The 23827-nt window shown below is 42.9% G+C and overlaps 2 protein-coding genes across 5 annotated transcripts in view; one reads left to right on the top strand and one right to left on the bottom strand.

The window, feature by feature from the left end:
* The window catches only part of ACAD10 (acyl-CoA dehydrogenase family member 10), a 46296-nt gene extending 39237 nt beyond the window's left edge, over nucleotides 1-7059 (bottom strand). Inside the window, 2 exon segments of the mRNA XM_035723972.1 lie at nucleotides 2134-2282; nucleotides 6246-7059. Coding sequence (XP_035579865.1) covers nucleotides 2134-2282; nucleotides 6246-6432 — 336 coding nt within the window. The 5' untranslated portion in view covers nucleotides 6433-7059.
* LOC113912475 (BRCA1 associated protein) overlaps nucleotides 1-23827 on the top strand; it is a 90810-nt gene that overhangs the window by 49885 nt on the left and 17098 nt on the right. Inside the window, exons 1-7 of one of the 4 annotated variants that reach the window (XM_027575594.2) lie at nucleotides 11022-11349; nucleotides 13544-13705; nucleotides 14413-14611; nucleotides 15160-15216; nucleotides 15898-16087; nucleotides 21309-21422; nucleotides 23105-23253. In XM_027575594.2, coding sequence (XP_027431395.1) covers nucleotides 11268-11349; nucleotides 13544-13705; nucleotides 14413-14611; nucleotides 15160-15216; nucleotides 15898-16087; nucleotides 21309-21422; nucleotides 23105-23253 — 953 coding nt within the window. In that variant the 5' untranslated portion in view covers nucleotides 11022-11267. Of the gene's footprint in view, nucleotides 1-11021; nucleotides 11350-13543; nucleotides 13706-14412; nucleotides 14612-15159; nucleotides 15217-15897; nucleotides 16088-21308; nucleotides 21423-23104; nucleotides 23254-23827 lie in introns of those variants that run through there. The other 3 variants (XM_027575592.1, XM_027575595.2, XM_027575593.2) reach the window with 3 other exon arrangements.

Raw genomic sequence — 23827 nt, 5'->3', positions numbered from 1 at the left:
GGCAATCTTCAAAAGTATCAACCTCAAAAGTACATGAAGCAGATCTAATTTAATTCTTAATGATCCAGAAGACATGTAATGATTTTCTATTGCCTGAGCATCACCACTATGAACTTCAGTTTTGGACCCATTTTTCGTTTTTAAATTCAATCTACGCAGGTTTTGAAAACTCATCATATTTCAAGATCTGCAAAGGCAAGTCTGCGATTTTACACAATCACACACATACACTGTAGAACAGCTTCATTGAAATACAATTCACATACCACACAGTTCACCCATAAATTGTATGATGCAGTTTTTAATATGTTCACAAAGTTGTGTGACCATCACCACAATCAATTTTAGACCATTTTCATCACCCTGAAAAGAGACCCCATTATATATTGGCAGTCATTCCCCATTCCACCCCCCACTTCCCAGTACTCTCAGTACTAGAAAATCAGTAATTTACTTTCTTTTCCTATAGATTTCCTTATTCTGGGCATTTCATATAAATGGAATCGTACAGTATGTGGTCTTTTTTGACCAGCTTCTTTCTTTCATTTAGCACAATGTTTTACTTTTTATTTGAAATTATAGTAAAATATACATAACATTTAATATTTTAACCACTTTAAGTGTGTAGTTTGGTGGTATTAAGTACATTTGTTATGGTGCAACCATTACCACCACTGATCCACAGAACTTTGTTTACTAGTCGGATTACTGTGAAGTCTACACTTCAGTTAATGTAAATAAAGAACTTAGAACAGGGGCGCCTGGGTAGCTCAGTCAGTTAAGCAGCTGTCTTCAGCACAGGTCATGATTCCGGGGTCCTGGCATCAAGCCCCACACTGGGCTCCCTGCTTGGTTGGGAGCCTGCTTCTCCCTCTCCTCCCCACTAGTGCTTGCTCTCGCTATCTCTGTCTCTCTCACTCAAATAAATAAAATCTTAAAAAAAAAAACTTAGAACAATGCATAGTACAGAGAAAAGGTTCAATATTGTTATTGCTTTATTTTTTAATTAAAAAAATTTTTTTAAAGATTTAATTTATTTATTTGAGAGAGAAGAGAGACAACACGAGCGGGAGGGGCAGAGGCAGAGGGAGAGAGAGAATCTCAAGCAGACTCCACGCTGAGCACAGAGCCCGATGCAGGGCTGGACCCCAGGACCCTGAGATCATGACTTGAGCCGAAACCAAGAGTAGGACACTTAACCAACTCTGCTACCCAGGCGCCCCTTATTATTGCTTTAAATGAGCTTTCTAATCAAAGCCGTTATGCAGACAGCTCCTATTGCAGATGAACAGCAGCTGATGGAGGAGCTTAGTAAAGAATACTTTTACTTATTCATATATGTAGCTAAAGTTGAGTACCTGGGGATGGAAGAAATACATTAAAAACTTATAACATAAATGGGTGATGGGTGTTATCTGGAGGGCACTTGTGATGAGCACTGGGTGTTATATGCAAGTGATGAATCACTAAATTCTCCTGAAACTAATATTATACTGTACATTAACCAACTAAAATTTAAATAAAAACTTGAAAAAAACCAACCGACCAAACCAAACAAAATAAAAACTTGATATATTAAAAAAACTTACAATAGATTATTAGGTTTTTATTTTTCCCTTTAAATTTTTTTATTGTTATGTTAATCACCTTTACATACATTACATCATTAGTTTTTGATGTAGTGTTCCATGATTCATTGTTTGTGCATAACACCCAGTGCTCCACGCAGAAAGTGCCCTCTTTAATACCCATCACCAGGCTAACCCATCCCCCCACCCTCCTCCCCTCTAGAACCCTCAGTTTGTTTTTCAGAGTCCATTGTCTCTCATGGTTCATCTCCCCCTCCGATCATTCTTCCCCTCCTGCTATCTTCTTCCTTTTTTTTTCTTAACATATATTGCATTATTTGTGTCAGAGGTACAGATCTGTGATTCAACAGTCTTGCACAGTCTTGCACAATTCACAGTGCTCACCAAAGCACATACCCTCCCCAATGTCTATCACCCAGCCACTCCATCCCTCCCACCCCACCTGGTTTTTACTTTATTTGTAGCTTAATCAACTTAATGGGTGAGTACGCATCCACATATTTGGCAAAAAAAATATGTAAATTCAAGTGTGTTTATCACTCACAATGTCAGAGCAAAGTCTCCCAAATTCTTGCAAGAAATCCTCTGTTGTTATCTCTCCCCTCATAAGTTTCATCCAGGGCCCATTTTCGCCACCTAAGATCCAGGCCTTCCGTATAGTTCCAGGAGGGATATGATTTTGTAGCTCCCATTCTATAGGAAGTAAAATATGCAATGAGTGAAGAACATCGACAGATGGCTGGGCTTTGGGAAGCCCTGGGGAATTACTGAACCAGTCCCTGAGGCACTGCTGTGTTGGTGCCAGGTTGATTCTGCTGGGAATCTGAAGAAATTCAGGAAATGCAAAATCTCAGCCTTAAGCCTCCAAGGCAACAGTGATACCGAGGGGATGCAGCTGCTAAGTGTCAGGTCCTTACCACCTGCTTGACATGACTCTGGACACTGCGTTATGCATTTTCTTCCCGGGTCTCTCATTAGCTGGCTCACTCACATGATCCTGCCATGTGGTAAGGAAATACATGCGTAATAAGCTGGATTCTGGCAGCACTTGCAAACAAGCCTGTCATTTTGTAAACTGTAGTAATCCTGGATGGCAGTGGGGCTGGTGGTACACGGGAACGTTCGCTTGGAGGATGCCGTCTTTGTGGACTAAAGAAAACTTCTATCCACAAGAAGCTCAGTCAGTGAATGGATCAACATTCGTGTACACTGGGAACCTTTAGACAGGAGCTGCTTTTTCTTGTACAAGGTTGTTTTTTCTTTCTAAAATATAGCTGCTATGGGGCAAAAATATATAAAGCAATCATAATTATTTCTAAGACATAATCTGCTTTACACATTTTTTTTTTGTTTTGATAAAGTAGGGCCTGTGCATTGAAAATATCTGACTATAGAAAGTGTAAAAAAAGAAAGTAAAATGACAAGGAATCTCACCCTTCAGGAATAATCGATGTTACTAATCTGATCTATACCTTTCGAGAATAGCAAGACTTTTTTTTTTTTCTGAGAGAGAGAGCATGAACACAGGAGAGTGGGGAGGGGCTAAGGGGGAGAGAGAAAGAATCTTAAGCTGGCTCCACGGAGCCTGATGAGGGGCTCAGTCCTACTACTGTGAGATCATGACCTGAGCCAAAACCAAGAGTCGATGCTTAACGGACTGAGCCACCCAGGTGCCCCAAGAATAGCAAGACTTTTAAAGCTCAATCCAAATAATCATACTTGTTTAATGTGAGAACTAAAGTGTATAACATTTTTTATGGTCTGAGAGTTGGCAAGCACATAAGGAAACTGGTACTCTCATATACTGTTGAGGAGAGTGGAAAAAAGTACAACCTCTATGGATAGCAAAATTTTAAATGTATATCTGATGTAGTAATTCCACTTTCTAGGAATTTCTCCCACAGATAGATCTATAAAAGTCAGCAAAGAGTATGTATAAGGCTGTGCAGAATTCCTTGTAATCAAAAGAATCAGAGGGTGCCCGGGTGGCTCAGTTGGTTAAGCGTCTGCCTTAGCCTCAGGTCATGATCTCGGGATCTCGGGATCAAGTCTTGGGATCAAGTCCTGAGTCGGGCTCCCTGTGGAGCCCTCCCTCTGCCCCTCCCCCCACTCGTTTTCTCTCTCTCTCTCTCTCTCTCTCTCTCTAATAAATAAAATCTTAAAAAGAACCAGAAACTTAAATGTATAATAAATGTTAAATCAACTATGGTACACCCATATAATGGAATACCACACAGATGTATAAACTAGACCAAGGAGGGGGTGCCTGGGTGGCTCAGTTATTAAGCGTCTGCCTTTGGCTCAGGTCGTGGCCCCAGGGTCCTGGGATTGAGCCCCACATCGGGCTCCCTGCTCAGCGGGAAGCCTGCTTCTCCCTCTCCCACTCCCCCTGCTTGTGTTCCCTCTCTTGCTGTCTCTCTCTCTCTGTCAAATAAATAAATAAAATCTTTAAAAAAAATAGACTAAGGATATGCAAAATATGGCCTGAGAACCAAATCTATTTTTGTAAGTAAAGTTTTATTAGAATACAATGACATCCATTCATTTACTACTGTCACTGTTTTCTTACCACAACAGCAAAACTGAACAGCTGTGACAGAGATGGTATGGCTTGCAAAGCCTACTTAGCCCTTTATAGAAAAAGTTTGCTAACTGAGACACACCTTGGCAGAAGTTAAACCAATCTGGGAACATGCCAGCCGGGGACATTCTACCCAGGGAGGAGGTCAGAGAAGCCTTCACAGAAGAGACGTCTTTAAAATCAATACTAACAACCACCACAAGATGTACTGAGTACACAAGACTCTAGGCACTGTGCTTAACTATTTTTTTTTAAGATTTTATTTATTTATCTGTCAGAGAGAGAGAAATAGAGAGTGAGCACAAGCAGGGTTAGCGGCAGGCAGAGGGAGAAGCAGGCTCCCCACTGAGCAAGGAGCCCGATGTAGGACTCAATTCCAGGACCCCAGGATCATGACCTGAGCCGAAGACAGACGCTTAGCAGACTGAGCCACCCAGGTGTCCCTACACTGCTTAACTTACCATCAAAAGTACCAGTAGGATTTGAACAGGTAGAGGGGGCGGGGAAGGGTAGCTGCCAGCAGAGGGGAGAGAACTTGCAAAGACACAAGAGTGTAAATGTGTTTGGCAAGTTTAAAGAACATCAAGTAGTCCACGGCAGCTGAAACGTGGGCAAAGCTGCGACAAAAGGACGTGAGGGCTAATTTGCAAGAGGGCTTCGGATACCAAGCAAAAACTTCTGGACTTAATCTAAGGGACAAAGCACAGGCACTCAAGGATTTGAAGCAAGGGAGTGAGGGGATAAGATCTGTATTTCAGAAAGGTAATTCTGGGGGCTGCGTGGAAGGTGGCGCAAAACCCAGAGTGCCAGGAGGCAGAGACAGAGGAGTTAGGAGGCTCCTGGGATGGTGCAGGTGGGGGAAGACAGGGATCGAAATCTGGGCCGAGGCAGACAGGAGTGAGTGAAGCGAATAGGTTCTCGAGATATTCTGGAGAAAGTTGAGAAAACTCCTGTCCAGTAATCTTTGTTTTCGGTAAAAAGAGGAGTTTCAGCTGTTGCCAAGGATGCAGGTTTGTGGCAGGCGAGTAGGATGACTGCTGGGGAGGTCGGAACAGCCCTGCAGTAAATACCAGAGGAATATGAGCAGAGGAATAGAGACGATGAGGGCCCTGCTGCAGTTGGAGGTAAAAAAAACTGCTCTCCAGGGGCGCCTGGGTGGCTCAGATGGTTAAGGGTCTGCCTTCAGCTCGGGTCATGATCCCAGGGTCCTGGGATCGAGCCCTGCATCGGGCTCCCTGCTTGGTGGGAAGTTGGCTTCTCCCTCTTCCTCTACTGTTCCCCCTGCTTGTGCTCTCTCACTCTCTCTCTCAAATAAATAAATAAAATCTTAAAAAAAAAAACAAAACAAAACTGCTCTCCAAGTCCGCTTGCTCAGCTGGGTCAGGTGAGAAGGGACTCCTCGAGGAAATGAAGCCGGGAGGCCAGAAGGGGGAGCTCTCGCGCCCTTCCAACTCCGTCAGTTACAGAATCTCCAATGGGAAAGGATCATCACTTCCTGGCCTCAACAGGAGAAAGATGTTATGCTGAACTCACTACCCCAGCAACTCCGCTGATGCGAAATCATCATCACCCTGAACTCCTGCCTTTCTGCAGGGGACTTCTGTTCAAAACAAGCCCTCCTAATTTCCTCTTCTTTCTCCATAAAATAATGTTCCTCTCCTTTGTGAGACTAGCCTATGGTATTGGCCATAGCTTGCTCGTCCCAAACTGCAGTTCTCTTGCTATTCCCAAACAAACTCATTTTTGCTCGTAAAATAACTGTTTCATGTTTAAGGTCAATAGGAAAGGTTTATTCAGGGGCATATAAAACCTGTACTTGGGTTGGCTTAGCATGGAGAACTGCCCAACCAGCCACCATAGTAGGTCAGCTCTTCGGCCTTTTTTCCTTCCTGCTGGCTTGAATGAGAATGTGATGGTAGGAGGTGAAGCTGCAAAGACAGACCATGAGGTGAAACTGGAAATGAAGGGTACTCACAGCAGAGCTGCCCAAATGTTCCTCTCAGCCTCCCCTTACACATTTCATTCCCCCTACCCTGACCCTTGTCTCCAAAAGTGAAACAGAATGTAGAGCTCACCTGCGGCCACTCTCCTTGGAGAAGGAATGAGAACTCCACCCATGTCAAAAATCACCGCTCTGTAGGTGCCGCCTCCAGAATGTGCCCATCGCCTGGCTCGCTGGTGCCTGCCCTGGATGTATTTCAGGAAGGCTACCCTCCAAGCCCACTGGAGATGTGAGGACTGGAAAAGCTGCCTTATGCACATGTTGAGGCCAACACTGCACAAGAAGAAGACACAGGGCACAGCTTGCCTTCACTGCCTCCAATCCAGACCTCCATCTGGGAGCTCGGGCATGCCAACTGGACATCTCCAATATCTCCCGCAGACCCTTCAAACCACAACCAGAATTCAACCCTCCCGGACTAGTCTGTTTTCTAAGCTCCTTAGCCTAGTAAAGGGTTCCACCATTCAGCTAGCTGCTCAAGCTAGAAATCTGGGGTTCACTCCTGACTTTTCTCAATCCCCCACCTGGCCACCGCAATTCCATGTGCTCTGTGCTGTCATCTTCCTCCTGAAAATCGCCATCCACCTCTCTCTACTTACTACCCACAGATTATCTTGCCCACAGATCACTGCAACAAGCCTCCTAACAGATCCCCTTGCCTCTTCTCAAACTCCTTCTCATTCTTTCTCCACTCTTCAAGCAGAGTTAAGACTACTCCTTCAAAACTGCAAATTTGGCCACATCCTAACGCCATTTAAAACTTTCAATGGTGGGGCGCCTGGGTGGCTCAGTTGGTTAAGGACTGCCTTCAGCTCAGATCATGATCCCAGGGTCCTGGGATCGAGCCCCGCATCAGGCTCCCTGCTCAGCGGAAACCTGCTTCTCCCTCTCCTACTCCCCCTGCTTGTGTTCCCTCTCTCGCTGTCTCTGTCAATTAAATAAATAAAACCTTAAAAAAAAAAAAGTAAAACTTTCAATGGCTCCCCACTGCCCTCAAGATAAACTCTCAGTTCTTTAACCTGCCTCAAGAGGCCCTCTAAGATCTGTTCCCCACTCTTGGCAGCAAATCTCCCTCTCCCACTCCCCCTGCTTGTGTTCCCTCTTTCCCCGTCTCTGTCAATTAAATAAATAAAATCTTAAAAAAAAAAAAAAAGTACGGCGCCCGGGTGGCTCAGATGGTTAAGCGTCTGCCTTCCGCTCAGGTCATGATCCCAGAGTCCTGGGATCAGGTCCCGCATCGGGCTCCCTGCTCCTTGGGAGCCTGCTTCTCCCTCTGCCTCTCTCTCATGAATAAATAAATAAAATCTTAAAAAAAAAAAAGTAAAACTTTCAATGGCTCCCCACTGCCCTCAAGATAAACTCTCAGTTCCTTAACCTGCCTCAAGAGGCCCTCTAAGATCTGCCCCCCACTCTTGGCAGCAACTCTCCCTCTTCTTTCACCTTAATCGGGATGACGTGGACACACAAATCTACATGCAGCTTCTTTAAACACATGATGTTCTCCTCCGGCTACCATGCCTTTGCCTGTGCTGTTTCCTTGCCCTGGACCGCTCCCTTCCACCTGTTATCTGGCTAATTCCAAATTGTCCTTTAGGTTGTAGTTTACCTATCACTTACTTCAGGAAACCCCCTTTGGCTACCAGAAAAGACAGATGAGAAGCCTCTCCTGTATATTCCCAGAATGCCCAGTTATGGACCTCCTCCTAGTACTGATGGGGTGCCTCCATCACACCAACAGGCTCCCAACTGTTCTCCATTTGTCTCTTTTCTAAACACTCTCAGAAAGTTAAAAAAAAAAAACAAAACACCCCATACACACACAACACACACTTACGTATATAGACATATACCTACATACAGGGATAGGGATAAACCAAATGTGGCAAGATGTTTAGTCAATCTAGGTGAAGGGCATCTGATGAAGAGTATATGAGAGATCATTCACTGTACTATTCTTTCAACTTTTCTGTATCTCTGAAGTAAAAAGCTGGGGTAAAAACAAATTAATGATTGCTATTTGCAGTCAGGTCTGTATGAAAATCTTTGCGCTTTTTGTGTGATTTCTATAGCTTCAAAGCTTACTAAAAATCGGGTTTGAACAACATAGTTTGGGAAAACAGCCTATAAGTTAATGAGTCACTTCAGTGCGGCCATCAGGATTCAATAAGCCATAGAAGACTCTAAAGAAAGGGTTCTCGAGCAGTAAATCTTTTGAGATGATACGATGTGTTTTTCATATAATTGGAAATTTGCAGAACTGGGGCGGGGGTTGAAATGTAAAACTTAAAGGTTGATTTGCATTTTCAGTTTTACTTATGTTCCCATGCCAAGGCCAGAGTTTATGATGCAAGGAGTTTATTTATAGGCTTCTAAACGCATCAAAAACTTTGTGCCAGGGCTTAACAGCGATGAAAAGTGTCTCTGGGGCCTGAAGGGCTGGCTTGCATCTCAACTGAGGGTACTAATGGATGAGTAGGCAATGCTCCCATGACCAGCTTGCTTATTCCTTCCAATTAGAGATGATGGTTCTGTTCTAACCACTTCCCAACACTCTCTTCAGAGTGGCAAAACACTGGTTTCTTCCACCTCCAGGCTTGGGAGCTGTGCACTGACTGTGACAGCTTTTCCCACTTCATCTGCTGTACACTTCACTCGTTTTTACAACACAGCCTCAGCTTTACCTTTACATCCTCTCGAGAGGCTTTTAACATTTTTTTTTGTTTATTTTTATTTTTTTAAGTAGGCTCCACACCCAAAATGGGGCTCAAACTCAAGAGTCTCAGGTTCTACTGACTGAGCCGGCCAGGCACCCTGAGGCTTTTTCTTTTCCAGGCAGGCTCTGGTACTTTTTTTTTTTTCTTAAACTCCTATTGCTTCTTCTCCATACCTTCACTAGAGCATTTACTCCATTACACAGTAACTGTTTTCATGCTTATCTGCTCCTATAATTGTAAGCTCCTTAAAGCAAGGCCCATCTTTTCATCTTTGTATATATTTCATCTTCGTGTATACCTGTCCCCCTGGGGCCTAGCACTGCATCAAGACACACAGCAGATGCTCAGTATAAATGAGTTGGAAGGATGAATAGATGAATCAGAAAATAGAGCAAGGCAGGGGACAGGTTTAGTTGTTGATAGCCACAGAAAACGGTAACAAGCCCTACTTGCCCGTCATTAACTATTCTCTGGAACTAGCATGTTCCTTCTGTACCATAGAGAGTATTTGTCTTCTTTTAGAATAATGAGATTAGTATGATAATGTAGCCCTGCTACTTAATTTGTGCTTTCATAAATACGCACACAGTGTTGTCACATATTAAGAAGATGGTTTAGTAAAAAGGTTGAGTGTGGCTCTGGAATCAGATTGCTTGGGTTTGAATTCTAGCTCTGCCACTTACTAAGTGTGAGATCCTGAGCAAGTTTCTCTGAGACTCAGGTCCCTCTTCCCTCTGGAAATGGGAATAATTAGATACCAGTCTCATAAAGTTGTTACTATTACATGAAATAAAGTATGTAAAGCACTCAAGTTAGTACCTGGCACACTATTAAATGTTATCTACCACTGGGGCACCTGGGTGGCTTAGTTGGTTTAGCATCTGACTCGATTTCAGCTCAGGTCAGGGTTGTGAGATCAAGCCCTGCGACGCGCTCTGCTGCTGGGCATGGAGCCTGCTTAAGATTCTCTCTCTCGCTTTCCCTATGCTCTCCCCTCCTTCTCTAAAAAAAAAAAAAAGAGAAAAGAAAAAATGTTATCTACTATTGTAGTATACTATAAAAAGTTCATGAGGTCTCATAGGTTATATGCATATACTATGTGAATATGGCATATGCATCTTTACAGCGATTCTCAACGGGGTGTGATTTTGGTCCCAAGGGGACATTTGGCAAGGTCTGGGTATATTTTTGGTTGTCACCACTTGGGAGATATAAACAGTGTATATTGAAACATATTTCATAAGATGCAGTCACAAGCTATATACACATAGAGCATGTGGTTATGTTATATGCATATGTAGTCCAGGATGTGCTGTGACACATCCTAGAAATCCTTATAGCATATGCTTGGAATAGCATCCTGGCATGTGTGGGACATTTAGGTATTGCCTGTGGCTCTCTGTATGCTAAAGGCAGTCTGACATACTGGAAAGAAAGCTGAATCTAAAAAAAAATTGATGTATGTAGAGCCACAGGCTCTATTTCATGGCCGTATACTATCCCACTTTTATGACAAAACCTAGCTCAAGGTCACACAACCGATCAAGGTCGACTCCATTAGAGCAGGGACTGTGTGCTTATCTTATTCACGAAAATATCCCCACCACCCCAACAGTGCTTAGGCTCGCAGTAAACATTTGTGAAGTTACGGAGCGGGGAGCAGGGCCCAGATCTAACTCCCAACGCCGTGCGCTTAACCAGCCCACCGCCCTACCTCGACATCGTCAGAAACACTGCAATCGAGTCCCTATTCCTCAAGGGCCTTCAGACAGGCAAATACACCTCTCTGCGCTTTGGCGTACCTGTCTTTAAAGTGTGGCTAACACAAAGCAACCCCTCCAGCGCTAGAGCGAGGGGTCAAACACAACAAAGGGGCAAAAGCTCGCCACAGGGCACGGTTCCTCGGACAATTCGGAGACCTCGCCGACCCGGAGACTGTCGCCGTCGAGAGGCAGCCTGAGGGTAAGGCCTCTCAGAGAGGTAAACTCGGGCCTGGGCGCAAACGCACCGATCCGCCTAAGAGGGTACCCAGCGCCTACAACCTCTGTAAACTTTCTCCTCCCCGACCTCTTCAAGATCCCGTCCCGGGAGCGCAGACTCACCTCGACGCCGTTACGCCAGTCACGTGGCCGCCACCCTATCCAATCGGAGCGCTAGCTCCTGCGCGCACGCGTAATCTCGCGGGTCGACGACGGCGGCCGGGAGGCGGAAGTGAGGGTTGTTGTGGCTCGCTGGGTTGCGCGCGGAGCTGCTGCTACCGAGGCAGCGGCGGCGGCGCTGAGGCGGTGGCAACGCTGCCGACCCTGGGCCGCCCGGCCTCTCAGCTCGCCTTCCACCCTCGCCTGAGCCCGCCGGGGCCCGCGCCGGCCAGCGCCTGCCCTATGAGTGTGTCACTGGTTGTCATCCGACTGGAGCTTGCGGAACACTCGCCCGTCCCCGCCGGCTTCGGCTTCAGCGCCGCCGGTGAGTCCCGCGGCCTCGCAGCCTTGCGTCTGGCCCCGCGCCTGGGCCCGGGAGGCTCGCCCTCCCAAAGTACGGGCCCGGGGAAAGGCGGCGGCGAGGGCCTTTGTGTCAGGAAGAAGCTGAGAGGTGGTTAAGATCCGTCTCATTCCGTCCATCCTAAATAGGCCTCTCGGATGGCATTTCTGGGAAGCCCTTCCCGGTCCCTCCCTCCTTGTGCCTTCCCACGGGCACTCTGTTTATACCTGGCGCGTCGCCCTCTCCACCCTGGGTTAGAGTCACGTTGTGTAAGTTGCTCTCCTCCAGGCTTTGGGAGGGCAGCGACTGGATCCCAGAGATGCTGACGGTTCGTGGTTTAATCAAATCGTTCCTCTTTGGAAGAATTTCTGTTTAGGCGCCTGCAACTACAGTAGTAACTATAGCTAAAGTTTGTACACTTCCTGTGTCGCAGCACTGTACTAAACACTTTGTGTGTATTATCTTTTTTTTAAGATCTTATTTATTTATTTATTGACAGAGAGAGATAGCGAGAGAGGGAACACAAGCAGGGGGAGTGGGAGAGGGAGAAGCAGGCTTCCCGCGGAGCGGGGAGCCCGACGTCGGGCTCGATCCCAGGACCCTGGGATCATGACCTGAGCCGAAGGCAGATGCTTAACAACTGAGCCACCCAGGCGCCCTGTGTGTATTATCTTCTTTAATTATCTTCACAACAATCCTGTTAGGTAAATGTAGGCGCCTTTTACAGGTTAGGAAACTGAAGCCCAGTGATTAAATGACTTGCCCACGATTGTCCTGTAAGTGGTGAAAGGATTCTAACTCAGAGCTAGACTTGAGAGTCTGAGCTGTTGATTACCAGCCACACACAGCCTCCTTTCATGGGGAATGCAGCTATGACTGTGTTCCTTGGACCTTAAGCAATTTCCTAACACTAACATTTATTCAGGAAGTAATTACTGAATGCTCACTGTCTGCTGGAACTTTAGTTGTTTGCAGAATTAGACATGGTCCCTGCTTTAATGGCACCGGCAGCTCAATGAGGTAGACAGGTGAATTAAATAATTACAGAATAAATGTGGAATTACATCCATGAAAAGAGCTGTGAAGGAAAGGAAGAGTTTGGAAAGCTATCACGAGGATCTTCTTGGTTGGGGGAGGGGGCCTGGGGCAGGTAGAGATTGTGTCCTTAGAAACTCCCCTGAGGGGCGCCTGGGTGCCTCAGTCGTTAAGCGTCTGCCTCCCGCTCAGGTCATGATCCCTGGGTCCTGGGATTAGGCCCGCATTGGGCTCCCTGCTCAGTGGGAGGCCTGCTTCTCCCTCTCCCACTCCCCCTGCTTGTGTTCCTTCTCCCGCTTTGTCTCTGTTTAATAAATGGATAAAATCTTGAAGAAGAAAAAGAAAATTAAAAAAAAAAGAAAAGAAACTCCCCTGAGTGTGTGAATTTTGGAGCTGCAGATTAAAAATTGAATATGATTTAATGGGTTATAAGCACCTTTCAAAAACTACAAGTGATCCCTAAGTTATGAAAGTCAGCTAAATTGACATTAGGCACGAATACACCTTTACACAGGTCAGTCCTTGATTTACTGAAGACTTTCCAGGGTGTGCTAGGCACTGTGGTGTAAGTGCTGGGGATACAGCGGTGGGCAAAACAGGCCTGCTTCCTGCTCTGATAGAACTTATATTAGTATTTCAATCGAGTCTCCAAGTTCCTTTTCCATTTTTGTGTGTTTCATTGATTTAAGACTGTGATCACAGATTTTCATGGTATGATTCATGGCATGAGGCTAATCCAGGGTGTTTAAGAAGACTACTGCTAAAGGTTTTTGAATTTTTATTAATGGACCTGAGACCTTCATTTGGAGCTCAACACAGTTTCACTTTACCAGAGATTACTTAAAATGTTGGTTCAATATGGATATAATCACTGTTGAACCTTCTCTAAGCTCTTATTCTCATTGGTTTGCTTTAAAATGCATGATTTCATTAGAACAACCCTGCATTTCTGAATTTATTGCACTGGGTGTTTATTGACTGTGCTGGGCACTGAGGAGCCCCAGAGGTGAGTGAGAGATGCAGAGGCATCATATTATCTTGGAGGAGGGCAGCAGAGAGAAAAGGGAAGCTTATTGATGGATACATTGAAAGTGGAGAAGAGCTTGTTTTATTATCAGATATTAATCATTCATGTGTTCCTTAGCTGGGGAAATGTCTGATGAGGAGATCAAAAAGAAGACACTAGCTTCAGCCGTAGCCTCTTTAGAAGGGAAGTCACCAGGGGAGAAAGCAGCAATCATACATCAGCATCTTGGCCGTCGAGAAATGACAGATATGATCATTGAGACCATGAAGTCCAATCCAGGTATGCTTCTAAAACCCCAGACTCATGTAATATAAGCCCCTGGTTGCCTGTCTTATACTACATGTTATTCCATAAGCCCATGATTTTGACCTCTAACATACTTTTATCTTTCACTACCTGTGTGCCTTACATGAGGTTGTCAAGCCACACTTCAGCGTCTCCAAATATTTCTCCTAAATTAATACTAACTAGGTGGGTCGACAACTTTATTCAGTGAGGAGAGCTACTTACCATCTAGGGTAGTGGCAGATCACTAATGAATCCAGATAAGCATGTTGTGTCTCCGCCCTCCCTCCCCGCCGATACACATACTGCCAGCTCACTCCAACCCAGAGACTGGCTGTGTACTATTATCTCTAGCGTGGAGGTGATTAGAACTGGTAGATTTGGTTTTCCAAGTTAATAGCCCTGAATGTCCCATTTAAGAGTACATGATGGAAGACATCTGCTTTTATTATGGTACTGCCAAATGTAAGAGCCATCCTTAAGTTTCTGTGGGTATTATTGAAATTTTTATGAGAGAAAGAGTGCTTTCAAGTTTAGATGCCCTTGAAAACTTGGCTGTTCTGTAAATATGGTTCTTAATGCAATACATTACAATTTTTCTGTTGAAGTTTATTTTTCTGATTTAAAATTTTAACCTAATTAGAATCCTTCCACATATTTCCTATCAGTTTATAATCTGCTAATTTTTTGATTTGTGAAAGATGAGCTGAAAGCCACAATGGAAGAAAGGAAGTCTTCAGAAGCATCTCCCACTGCACAGAGAAGTAAAGATCAAAGTATAGAATGCATAAACGCTGCTCCCGATTCTCCATCCAAACAGCTTCCAGACCAGATTTCGTTCTTTAGTGGAAACCCATCAGTTGAAATAGTTCATGGTATTATGCATCTATACAAGACAAAGTAAGAAAAACCCGTTTCCTTTTGAATTGGTCTGTTTTTTTGTCTCGGGGCAGTGAAAAATTTCTTGCCCTGAGGAGCAGTGGATATTTTAAGCTTCAGAAGGTTAATACTTTTCATATATTGTATGTTAGAGAATTCTTAGATGTTTTATATTTGGTTACTCTTAGAGATTGGGTCAAAGCTTCTTAGAAAAGAAACATGTAGATACACTGAGAAAATGCCTAAGAAAATTTTCCCTGAGAAGGTAGGCATGCAAGATGATTGGAGAATTAAAAGGAAGGAAAATAAAAAGGAAAAAAAAATTATAAATGATTCATAACATCATTGCAGTCTCATATCCCTTCAAATCTTTACTTAAAAAGCTGTTAAGTCTGTTGATGGACTACAATTTCATCATTTCTTCTAATCTTTTTTGTGGTCCACACAAAACTTAAAAGAAGCCAAAGGAAGGAAGCATTTGGCTGGATAATCTATAAGCTGGGTCATCAGCCCCTTGGATAATTGGTAGCTGATCTCTCTAAAGCCTATCCTCCTAACGTGTTTGCTAGGTCCCCACTGGGAAACAGTGAATACTCAGGTCGCCTTTTGGGATCACACCTGTTGAAGTAAGTTTGCAGCATTTCAAAAGCAAATTGGATTGTGGGAGGTTTTTTCTTTTTCCTCTATTCCAGCTATTCCAACCCAAAAGCACTTTCTGTAATCTTTAGAATCACATCTTCATAGTTCTGAATTCTCTTTCTTATATTTAGAACACTCCTCTTCTAGACCCCTTGAGAGAAGTGCATAGTTAGAGTTGCCCATTAACTTGTAGATTGAGTCATACTGTGGCTGCCTCTCTGCCTTTGTGGGGGCAGTTTTCTTTAACTCCCAGAATAGTGATTTTAAAACTTAAGGAAAAAAAGAAGTAAAAACAGAGTTGTGCTTCTGAGTTACCTAATGAGAATTTATTATTAAAAAGCTAATGAGAATAAAACACAAACCACTGATTTATAACCATAGTAAGCCTTTAACTGAAGGTTAAAAATTTCAGTAAAATTTCAGTGGTGGGTGTAATCGAGACTGTTGCACAGCTTACCTTAAGCTCTGTTGCAGACTTGTTGAAGGTATTCTGCATTAATCAGGTCGTGTGTGTTTTCAGTTATTGTAACACTCTGTATAAATCAATCTGTGAAGTATAACAAGGTTTTTTTTTTTCTATTTTCTTGGACATAAAAGTTGTCTAATTAGTGTTGTCTGAATTAACCATACCTCATCCATTCAAGACAGTCTAATTATTGTCTTATTAGTAAGATGACCTCCTTAAAAGAAGATGTGAGGCGCAGTGCCATGCTGTGTATTCTCACAGTCCCTGCTACAATGACCAGTCATGACCTTATGAAGTTTGTCGCCCCATTTAATGAAGTAATTGAACAAATGAAAATCATCAGAGACTCTACTCCAAATCAATATATGGTGCTGATAAAGTTTAGTGCACAGGTAAAAGTTAAGATATTAAAAATGTCTTTGCCACAGAAACTGTGTTTTTGAAACTGTGTGATGCTAGCTATGTGTGATTTACATTTTGCACTTAAGATTCTTGATATACCTGTCTTCTAGGGTATTGTAATTCTAGAAATCTTTCTAAATTCGTTAGCAGACACACAATGCTAATTCGTACCCATAATGTTTTTATAAAGTGGATTGGGTATGAAATCTAGGGTTGTGTGTATTTGGTTATCCAGTAGTAACTATTCCAGTAGAGTAGTAGTCCCCAAACTTTTTGAAATTGACACCATATCATCTGTCCTTATAACACTGTGCCCCTGCTGCTTTCATTCTCTCTTTAAAAGACATTCCTTGGCACATTTTAGAAAATAAGATCTGTTTAATACTTCTAATCTTGGTGATGAGGGATTTGGGGATGTTCCTTGAAGTATTAAAAATGTTTTAAGAGTTCTGATTGGAAATCACTGCAACAGAGAGACAAACAGTGAAAGGATGGTGGTATTTTCAGTTTTAAAAATTAGTTGCACGTTATTAAATACTTTTTGATTTAAGAAGGTTTTGACATTCGCTTCATTTCATTTGTCACATTAAGCAGCATTTTCCATGTGCCTCAGTTCTAAAGATGTTAGAAAGGTAGTCTCTTGGTTTTATGTATTCATTCTTAATAGTACACATATTTCTGTATGAGTATAAGAGTGAGATAAGCTTTAGCTTTTACCCAGATTGTTAAAGAGCCATCCTATCTGTAGGTTTTGGTTTGTGATGGGTTTTTTTTTGTTGGTTTTGTGTTCTTAATGGCCTGTTTTATTTGTCATTCAGTTAGGTTTTGAAATGCAGCTTTGTCAAAAGTTACTTCTCTCTCACCTCCTTGGTAAACAGCATTCCTGAATTTGGCCCAGATAAGCAGTTCTAGCTTGCAGATTGGCAAAGAGTGGGTGCGCCTTTAGATCATTTGCCATTGCCTCTGACCTGTTACCAAAATTTGTGGGTGAAAGGGAGCCCATGACACGAGGCCCACTTATCATCTCCTTCCTCCTTGCAGAAATCTGGAGTTGACAGCAATAGCAGTCATTCGTTGGCCAGGGGGAGGAAATTAAGAGAAGCGAGAGTTGGATTATGTTTGTGCCTATTCCATGGGCCGCAGAAAGGGAACCCTTAGTGTAGCGTTCTGTGTACAAGAGGGTACACAATTACTATCTTTAACCTTTACAAAATACCCCGCCATTGAGATGAGACATTTAAAATGTTTGAACTTTCCTGCACGCGGACTTAGACTTCACACGTTGACAATTAGAATGGAAAAGCATTTAAACAGCTGTGTTCACTAACTGTCAAGAGACCTTCCAAGGTCACTGAGGAGCTTTGCAAACAGTGGGCAAGTGGTACCTTTTAAATCTGGTAGCCCATGTAATATCAAGGATAATGATAATTTGCAATCTTACTGACTGCTTATGCTATACCACTCTGCTAAGTGCTTAATGTGCATTATCTCATGTAGTCCTCACCACAACCCTTTGAAGTAAGTACTGTTATTATCCTTGTTTTACAAATGAGGAAACTGACTGCAGAGGAGTTAGTGATTTGCCCTCAGTGACTGAGCTGGGATTTGAGCCCTCACTTTTAATCCTAGGGCATATTCTTCTTCCAGTAGGAGTGGATAAAAGTGTGGGAAATAATCACTTGGCAAGAAATTGTGTAATGGCAATATTTCAGTTATAGCTTCTACTTAACAGTTAAGGGCAGTCAGCAAGTGACACAGGAAAAGTCGTTGAAACAGTTTGGAGATAATCATTGAACATTACCTCAAAAACTAATGATGTATTATAAGTTCGCTAATTGAATTTAAATAAAAAAAACAGATTGGGGAAAAATGTTTAGACTTTTTAAACAGTCTAAAGTCTGCTAAACCCACAAACTGTACCAAGGGCCACCCTTCGTAGTGTGCAGGTAATGCTGCGGAACTTTTCTGTTACTGTTAATGGCTTTTTCTACAGTCTCTCCACCTCCTGTCTTTTGACCAAATGCAGGTTGTACAAGTTCATGGGTGTTAGTTTTGAGACTATGAAACAGTGTGCTAGCTCTTCCCCATGGGGATAGAACCCTTGACCTGGGAATCATGAATTGTCTTATTTATTGCTAATGCTGGATCTTAGGGTCTGAGGCTTATCCTATCCGATTTTCTAAGGTCTAAAAACACCCTCCTAGTATAAGACTTGAAGTTGTTAATACTGGGCCCTCATGAAAAAAAATAGGCCCAAATAGGTACCAACTATTGAGCACTTACTAGATGCCAGGCCTGTTAAGTGCTTTCCATGCATTGGCTCCTTGAGTCCTCTCAACAATGCCACGAGATAGGTGTTGTTACTTTCACTTTTATAATTGAGGAAACAAGCATGGATAAATCACTTGCCCAAAGCCACACAACTAATAAGTGTTTGAGTTAAATTTCTTTTTTTTTTTTAAAAGATTTTATTTATTTATTCATGAGAGACAGAGAGAGAGAAGCAGAGGGAGAAGCAGGCTCCCAAGGAGCAAGGAGCCCGAATTGGGACTCGATCCCAGGACCCTGGGATCATGACCTGAGCCGAAGGCAGACGCTTAACCATCTGAGCCACCCAGGCGCCCTTGAGTTAAATTTCAAACCCATGCAGCCTGACTCCATAGCCTTGGCAGCTGACCATATTCTTTTTCCTTTCTTTTTTTCACCAGAGAATTTTTATAAGGAGTAATCCTTCTGTTGGCCTCAGCTTTATGGTGTAGGTGGGTTTTCGTTTTTGTTTTTTTTTTTTTTTTTTTAAGATTTTATTTATTTGACAGAGAGAGCGAGAGAGGGAACACAAGCAGGGGAAGTGGGAGAGGGAGAAGCAGGCTTCCTGCGGAGCAGGGAGCCTGATGCGGGGCTCGATCCCAGGACCCTGGGATCGTGACCTGAGCCGAAGGCAGACGCTTAAAGACTGAGCCACCCAGGCGCCCCAGTGCTGTAGGTGTTCTAATGCGATACTACACAGTTGTATTGTGACCCTTAGACTTAGTCTTCAGGTAAGGAATTATAATTCATTGGGACACAGGAAGGGAGGAGGGGGTTCAGTGACTCAAGTAGTTCTTGAGTCACTCGCATGCTTAGGACAGGCCAGGAGACCCTCTTTCGAGAAGTAAAAACATGTTCTCGACACTACAGTTGATCACTGTGACAGTAAAGGAACATTGATCATAATGGATTTTTCTTTTCTGAGTTTATCCTGGGAAGAGGACAATTAGAACAAAAGACTCAAAAAAAACCAAAACCAAAACAAAAGCAGTGTTTCTTAAAATGTTAGGCTCTATACAATGCAAGCATTTTAAATAAAAGAGCTGTTCTATGCTTTTTGCAGTTAGCTTCAGGCTTTTGTTTTGTGCATTTCAGTAGTGGGTTGAAGTAGGAACCATGTGCATTTTGTTCTGCCCTCTAGTCCTAGCGCGTAGCACAGTGCCTGGCAGATGCTGGGTGCTCAGTAAATATTCAGACAAGCTACATTTCCAATACCGAGATTTTAAAGACAGAGATCCACGTGTTCAAAAAATACATTTCTTTGTCATAGATAAACAACTCCCCCAAGAAAAGAGCCATTTGTCTGGTGTTGAGTAGATTTTGTCATCTGCTCAGTATCACAGACTTTGTCCCTTCCTCTGAGGAAGTGTGCTTGCTTATTAGCAAGTATTTACAGAGCTGGAGGTCTGAGGAGGGGTCGGCCTCTCCTCAGCTGGCACAGGTGCAGCCAGCTCCTGGTGGCCTTCCGGTGGTCACTTCCTCAGTACACAGATCCATTTGCTCACTGTGCTGCTTACTCACCGAAAGCATTTCAAGAAAAAGACATTGCTCTTGAAGATTGGGGGAAGCCAATTTAGTTTGCCTCCTCTTAGTATTAAAGAGATTTATTAACTGGCTCTTAACAATTTGAAGTTAAAATACACTATACCCAATACAGGTTGTTTCCTGAAAAGGAATCTCCCGCCCGCACCCTCCAAAACAAAACAAAATTGGGTTCAGAATTGATCATCTTTCCTCAGCTGCTTAGCTCATTTGGTCATATTGAGAAAATATAAATAATCAAGAATCCACACTTGAATTATATCACTGGAGTGAAATTCAAAGCTCCTGAGAAGCTCACAAGATTTTGCTGTAAGATTCAGAATCCTGTGAGGGTAGACAAGCAAGACTATTTTTTTAACCTGGTACGGACTTGAAAGTCTTCCTAGAGGTTGACAATGTGGCATTTCCTTTTGCAGAACACCCTTCCTCCCCCCATGCGGCTTGTCTATGTTGGTAGGGCCAAAGCACACAACTTCCTGTGTTTGGGTTAATGTCCATGTGGGAGTGAAATCTAGACAAATCTTGGCCTCCCAGCTGCCTCTCAAAATTGCTGAGTTTAAAAACTGGAATCATCTCTTTGTTAACACTTTCTACTAAGGCTGTACTAGAAGGTTGGATTTACTTGTGTTCGTATTCACAAATGGACAGGTGCCTTTTCAGTTTTATCTACAGGGGACTGTTTCCCCTGACTCTAATTTTCCACTCCAAGGAACAAGACCATTAGTATTTTAGAGGCTGGTTCATCTTGGACCTCTTGATCTTGGCCAAGGGTTTTGCTTTCAATATTACACACTAGGTTGTTTAAAACCTCCTTATCTGTGATGTATTGTTATTATTTGGCTCATTGAAGAAAAGGAGTAGGTTTTTCACTCCATACCAGTACCTCTAGTCCTTTATTCTCTCTAACATAGATGCTGATGTTTTTTAAAAAGAAAGCATCTCTAACAATCGTCTGTTACGATTGAGTTCTAAGCTTTGCAAAAATAAGTGTTTGTTTTCAGCTGCTGAGAAAGTGCTGATTTGAGGAAAAAAATATTGATATCAAGGGAACTGATGACCATTGCTGGTTGAATACTAAAGTCATATTGGCTGTCAGCTTATTGCAGTTGGGCAGCTTCTGCTGGTTTAAGTGAGACTGTCGTGGATCAGGGAACATTGTAGAGATGCAGGATTTGACTTGCAGAGTTTGACACCTAATGAACCTGCTTCCCTAGATGGTACTTTTGGCAGTTGCTTTCTCTCCTCTAAGTATACATTTTAAACGCTGATGAAGAGAATAATTGAAGCTATGCATCTTGAATAAAAAGCATATTTTCAGGATATTTCTCTCAATTTTTTCCTTTTCTCCATTGGTATACCTAGGCTGATGCAGATAGTTTTTATATGGCGTGCAATGGCCGCCAGTTCAACTCCATAGAAGATGATGTTTGCCAGCTGGTGTATGTGGAAAGGGCTGAAGTACTGAAATCTGAAGATGTAAGTGTGCATCATTCTTGTGTTTGTGTGTGTGTGACACACACACAGACACACGTGAATGTCATAAGGTTGAATGTGAAGATTTATCTGTGGAAATGTCCAGAGTATGCCAATCCATCGTGACAGAAGGCAGATTAGTGGTTGCCAGGGGCTGGGGGACGAGAGGAATGAGGAGTGACTGCAGTGAGATGAAGACTCTTTTTGGGGTGATAGGGATGGTCTAGACTTAGTGGTGAGGGTTGTACAACCCTGTGAATATATTAAAACCCACTGAATTGTATAGTTAAACATGGCAGATTTTATATTAAATGAATTTTATCTCAATTTTTGAAAAGTATCCCAAAATATTAAAAAAAAATTTTCTCTGTTATCGAAATTGAGTGTTCATCTATTCCAGGTCCATGAAACATGGCCTGGAACTTAAAAGAAGCATTTTTACTTTAAATATCAACCCTTAATCCCTGTCCTAATTTTTAATTGTGTTTGGATAACAATCTGTAATTGCTCTGATTTGCCACCTTCCGTGGGACCTTTTCCCAGAAAATGTGTTCAGTTAAATCATTTTATAAAGTAGGAGATTCAGCTCTGTTATATTTTTAAGATTTTCTTTCTTTTAAAGTAGACCTAAAGGTCTTTTTACTTTGAAATCAGTTTGATGGAAATAAGTTCTCATTTGATTGTTCTATCATTAGATTAGGTAAAATAAAAATTGACAAATGATAAAATCAGGCTTCCTTTGTGCCAGTTTTAGAGATTCTTTTCTCTAAATGAACATGGCTTCTTGAAAGAGTGCCTGTGAAAAGCTACTTTTCGGGGACCATAGATAAATGTGATTTTTCTCAGCATGTCCTTGTGTGCGTACCTCCCCACCTTCACGTCAGTAATTCCTGCTCATTTTTTACAGCTGGCAGGGCTCAAGTCAGACGTCACTGTCCGGGGGGTGGTGCAGGGGGTGCCTTTCTTGACCACCCTGTTTTGGCTTCCTATACTTTTCTTTAATAGCACTTATGACCACTGGTAATTTAAAAAATTTGACTTTCGTCTCTCTCTAGCAGATTATAAGCTTGTGAGGACAAGGCCCTAAGTTGTTTTGGACTTAGCGCATCTTCTTTGCTCACCATTGTGCTACACCTAGAACTGTCTGGCATACATAGGAAGGACTCAATAAGTGTGTGTTAAATGAATGAATAAATCAGTGTTGTTGATACTATTATCACTTAGTAGGAGGTGTTAAGTTTTAACTTACTCTGTGGAAAAATCATTCTGTTCCATTCCTGTTCTGCTTTTATTCATTTGTGTTCTGTTATAGTTACAGAGCCTTAAAAGTAGAGCCAGGAGTCTGGTAACACTTTAGATTCTCTGGGTTTTTTTTTTTTTTATTCTCTGTTAAGCTTTTGGTAGCAGTCTCCCTTTCCAGAGTATCAGCTCCGTGAGGGCAAGTATCTTTGTTGGCTTATTCGCCAGCCTATCCCTAGTGCCTTGCACAGCGCTAGGAATATAGAAGGTGCTCAGTCAATATTTGTTGTATGGATGAACATCTTACCAATTTAAATTATTTGCACAGAGCAAAAATGTTGAGAGCATCCTGCCAAGAGTCAAAAAGCAGCAGGAAAACTGGTGTTAAAAACATATATTAGAACCGTGGATGAAGAGTGAGGCTTATGTGAGGTGTTTCCCTGTAGGGCGCCAGCCTCCCCGTGATGGACCTGACGGAGCTCCCCAAGTGCACGGTGTGTCTGGAGCGCATGGACGAGTCTGTGAATGGCATCCTCACCACATTATGTAACCACAGCTTCCACAGCCAATGCCTGCAGCGCTGGGACGACACCACGTGAGTGTAGGAGCTAATCCCCCACCCTGTCAAAGCCCGTTATTACCCTTTCCTAGAATTAAAAATAGCCACTACCAAAAATGAACCATTCCAAGTGCTTGACTTTATACACCTGGGCACCATGACAGTGAAGAGGTCGCATGGAAGGGCCTTCCATTTTTCTTCACTAGTTCATGTGGGAATCAATTAGCATTCTTAGACCATGTCCTTCTTAGTATGCTGATTCAGAATCTATGTGGGATTTCCAAAAGCAGCATGAATTGTTGCTTCCAAGAACCAGAGAATGAGAGAAAAAAAAAAAAAGGTAAAGCTGAGCTTTGAGGCTCTTCTACCCAAAGGAAATTTAGGTCTAAAATCTCATTTATCACCTGCACTTGATGTTTACCATTTACTTTGGCTTTCTTACCATGTGGGCTATGGTAGTCTAACATTTCAGACTTAGCATGTTGTTGATGACTCAGTGGCCAGTAGTAATAGCAGCCACTAGGTATGAAGCACCCGTATGCCTACACTGTCCTATTTCCCACTGCAGTAGAGGCCTTATTTGTAGGGTGGCGTTGCACAGGCAAAGGAC

Source organism: Zalophus californianus, chromosome 14 (genome assembly GCF_009762305.2).
Source record: "Zalophus californianus isolate mZalCal1 chromosome 14, mZalCal1.pri.v2, whole genome shotgun sequence".
Classification (NCBI taxonomy): Eukaryota; Metazoa; Chordata; class Mammalia; order Carnivora; family Otariidae; genus Zalophus; species Zalophus californianus.
This window is presented reverse-complemented; position numbering and strand designations above follow the sequence as displayed.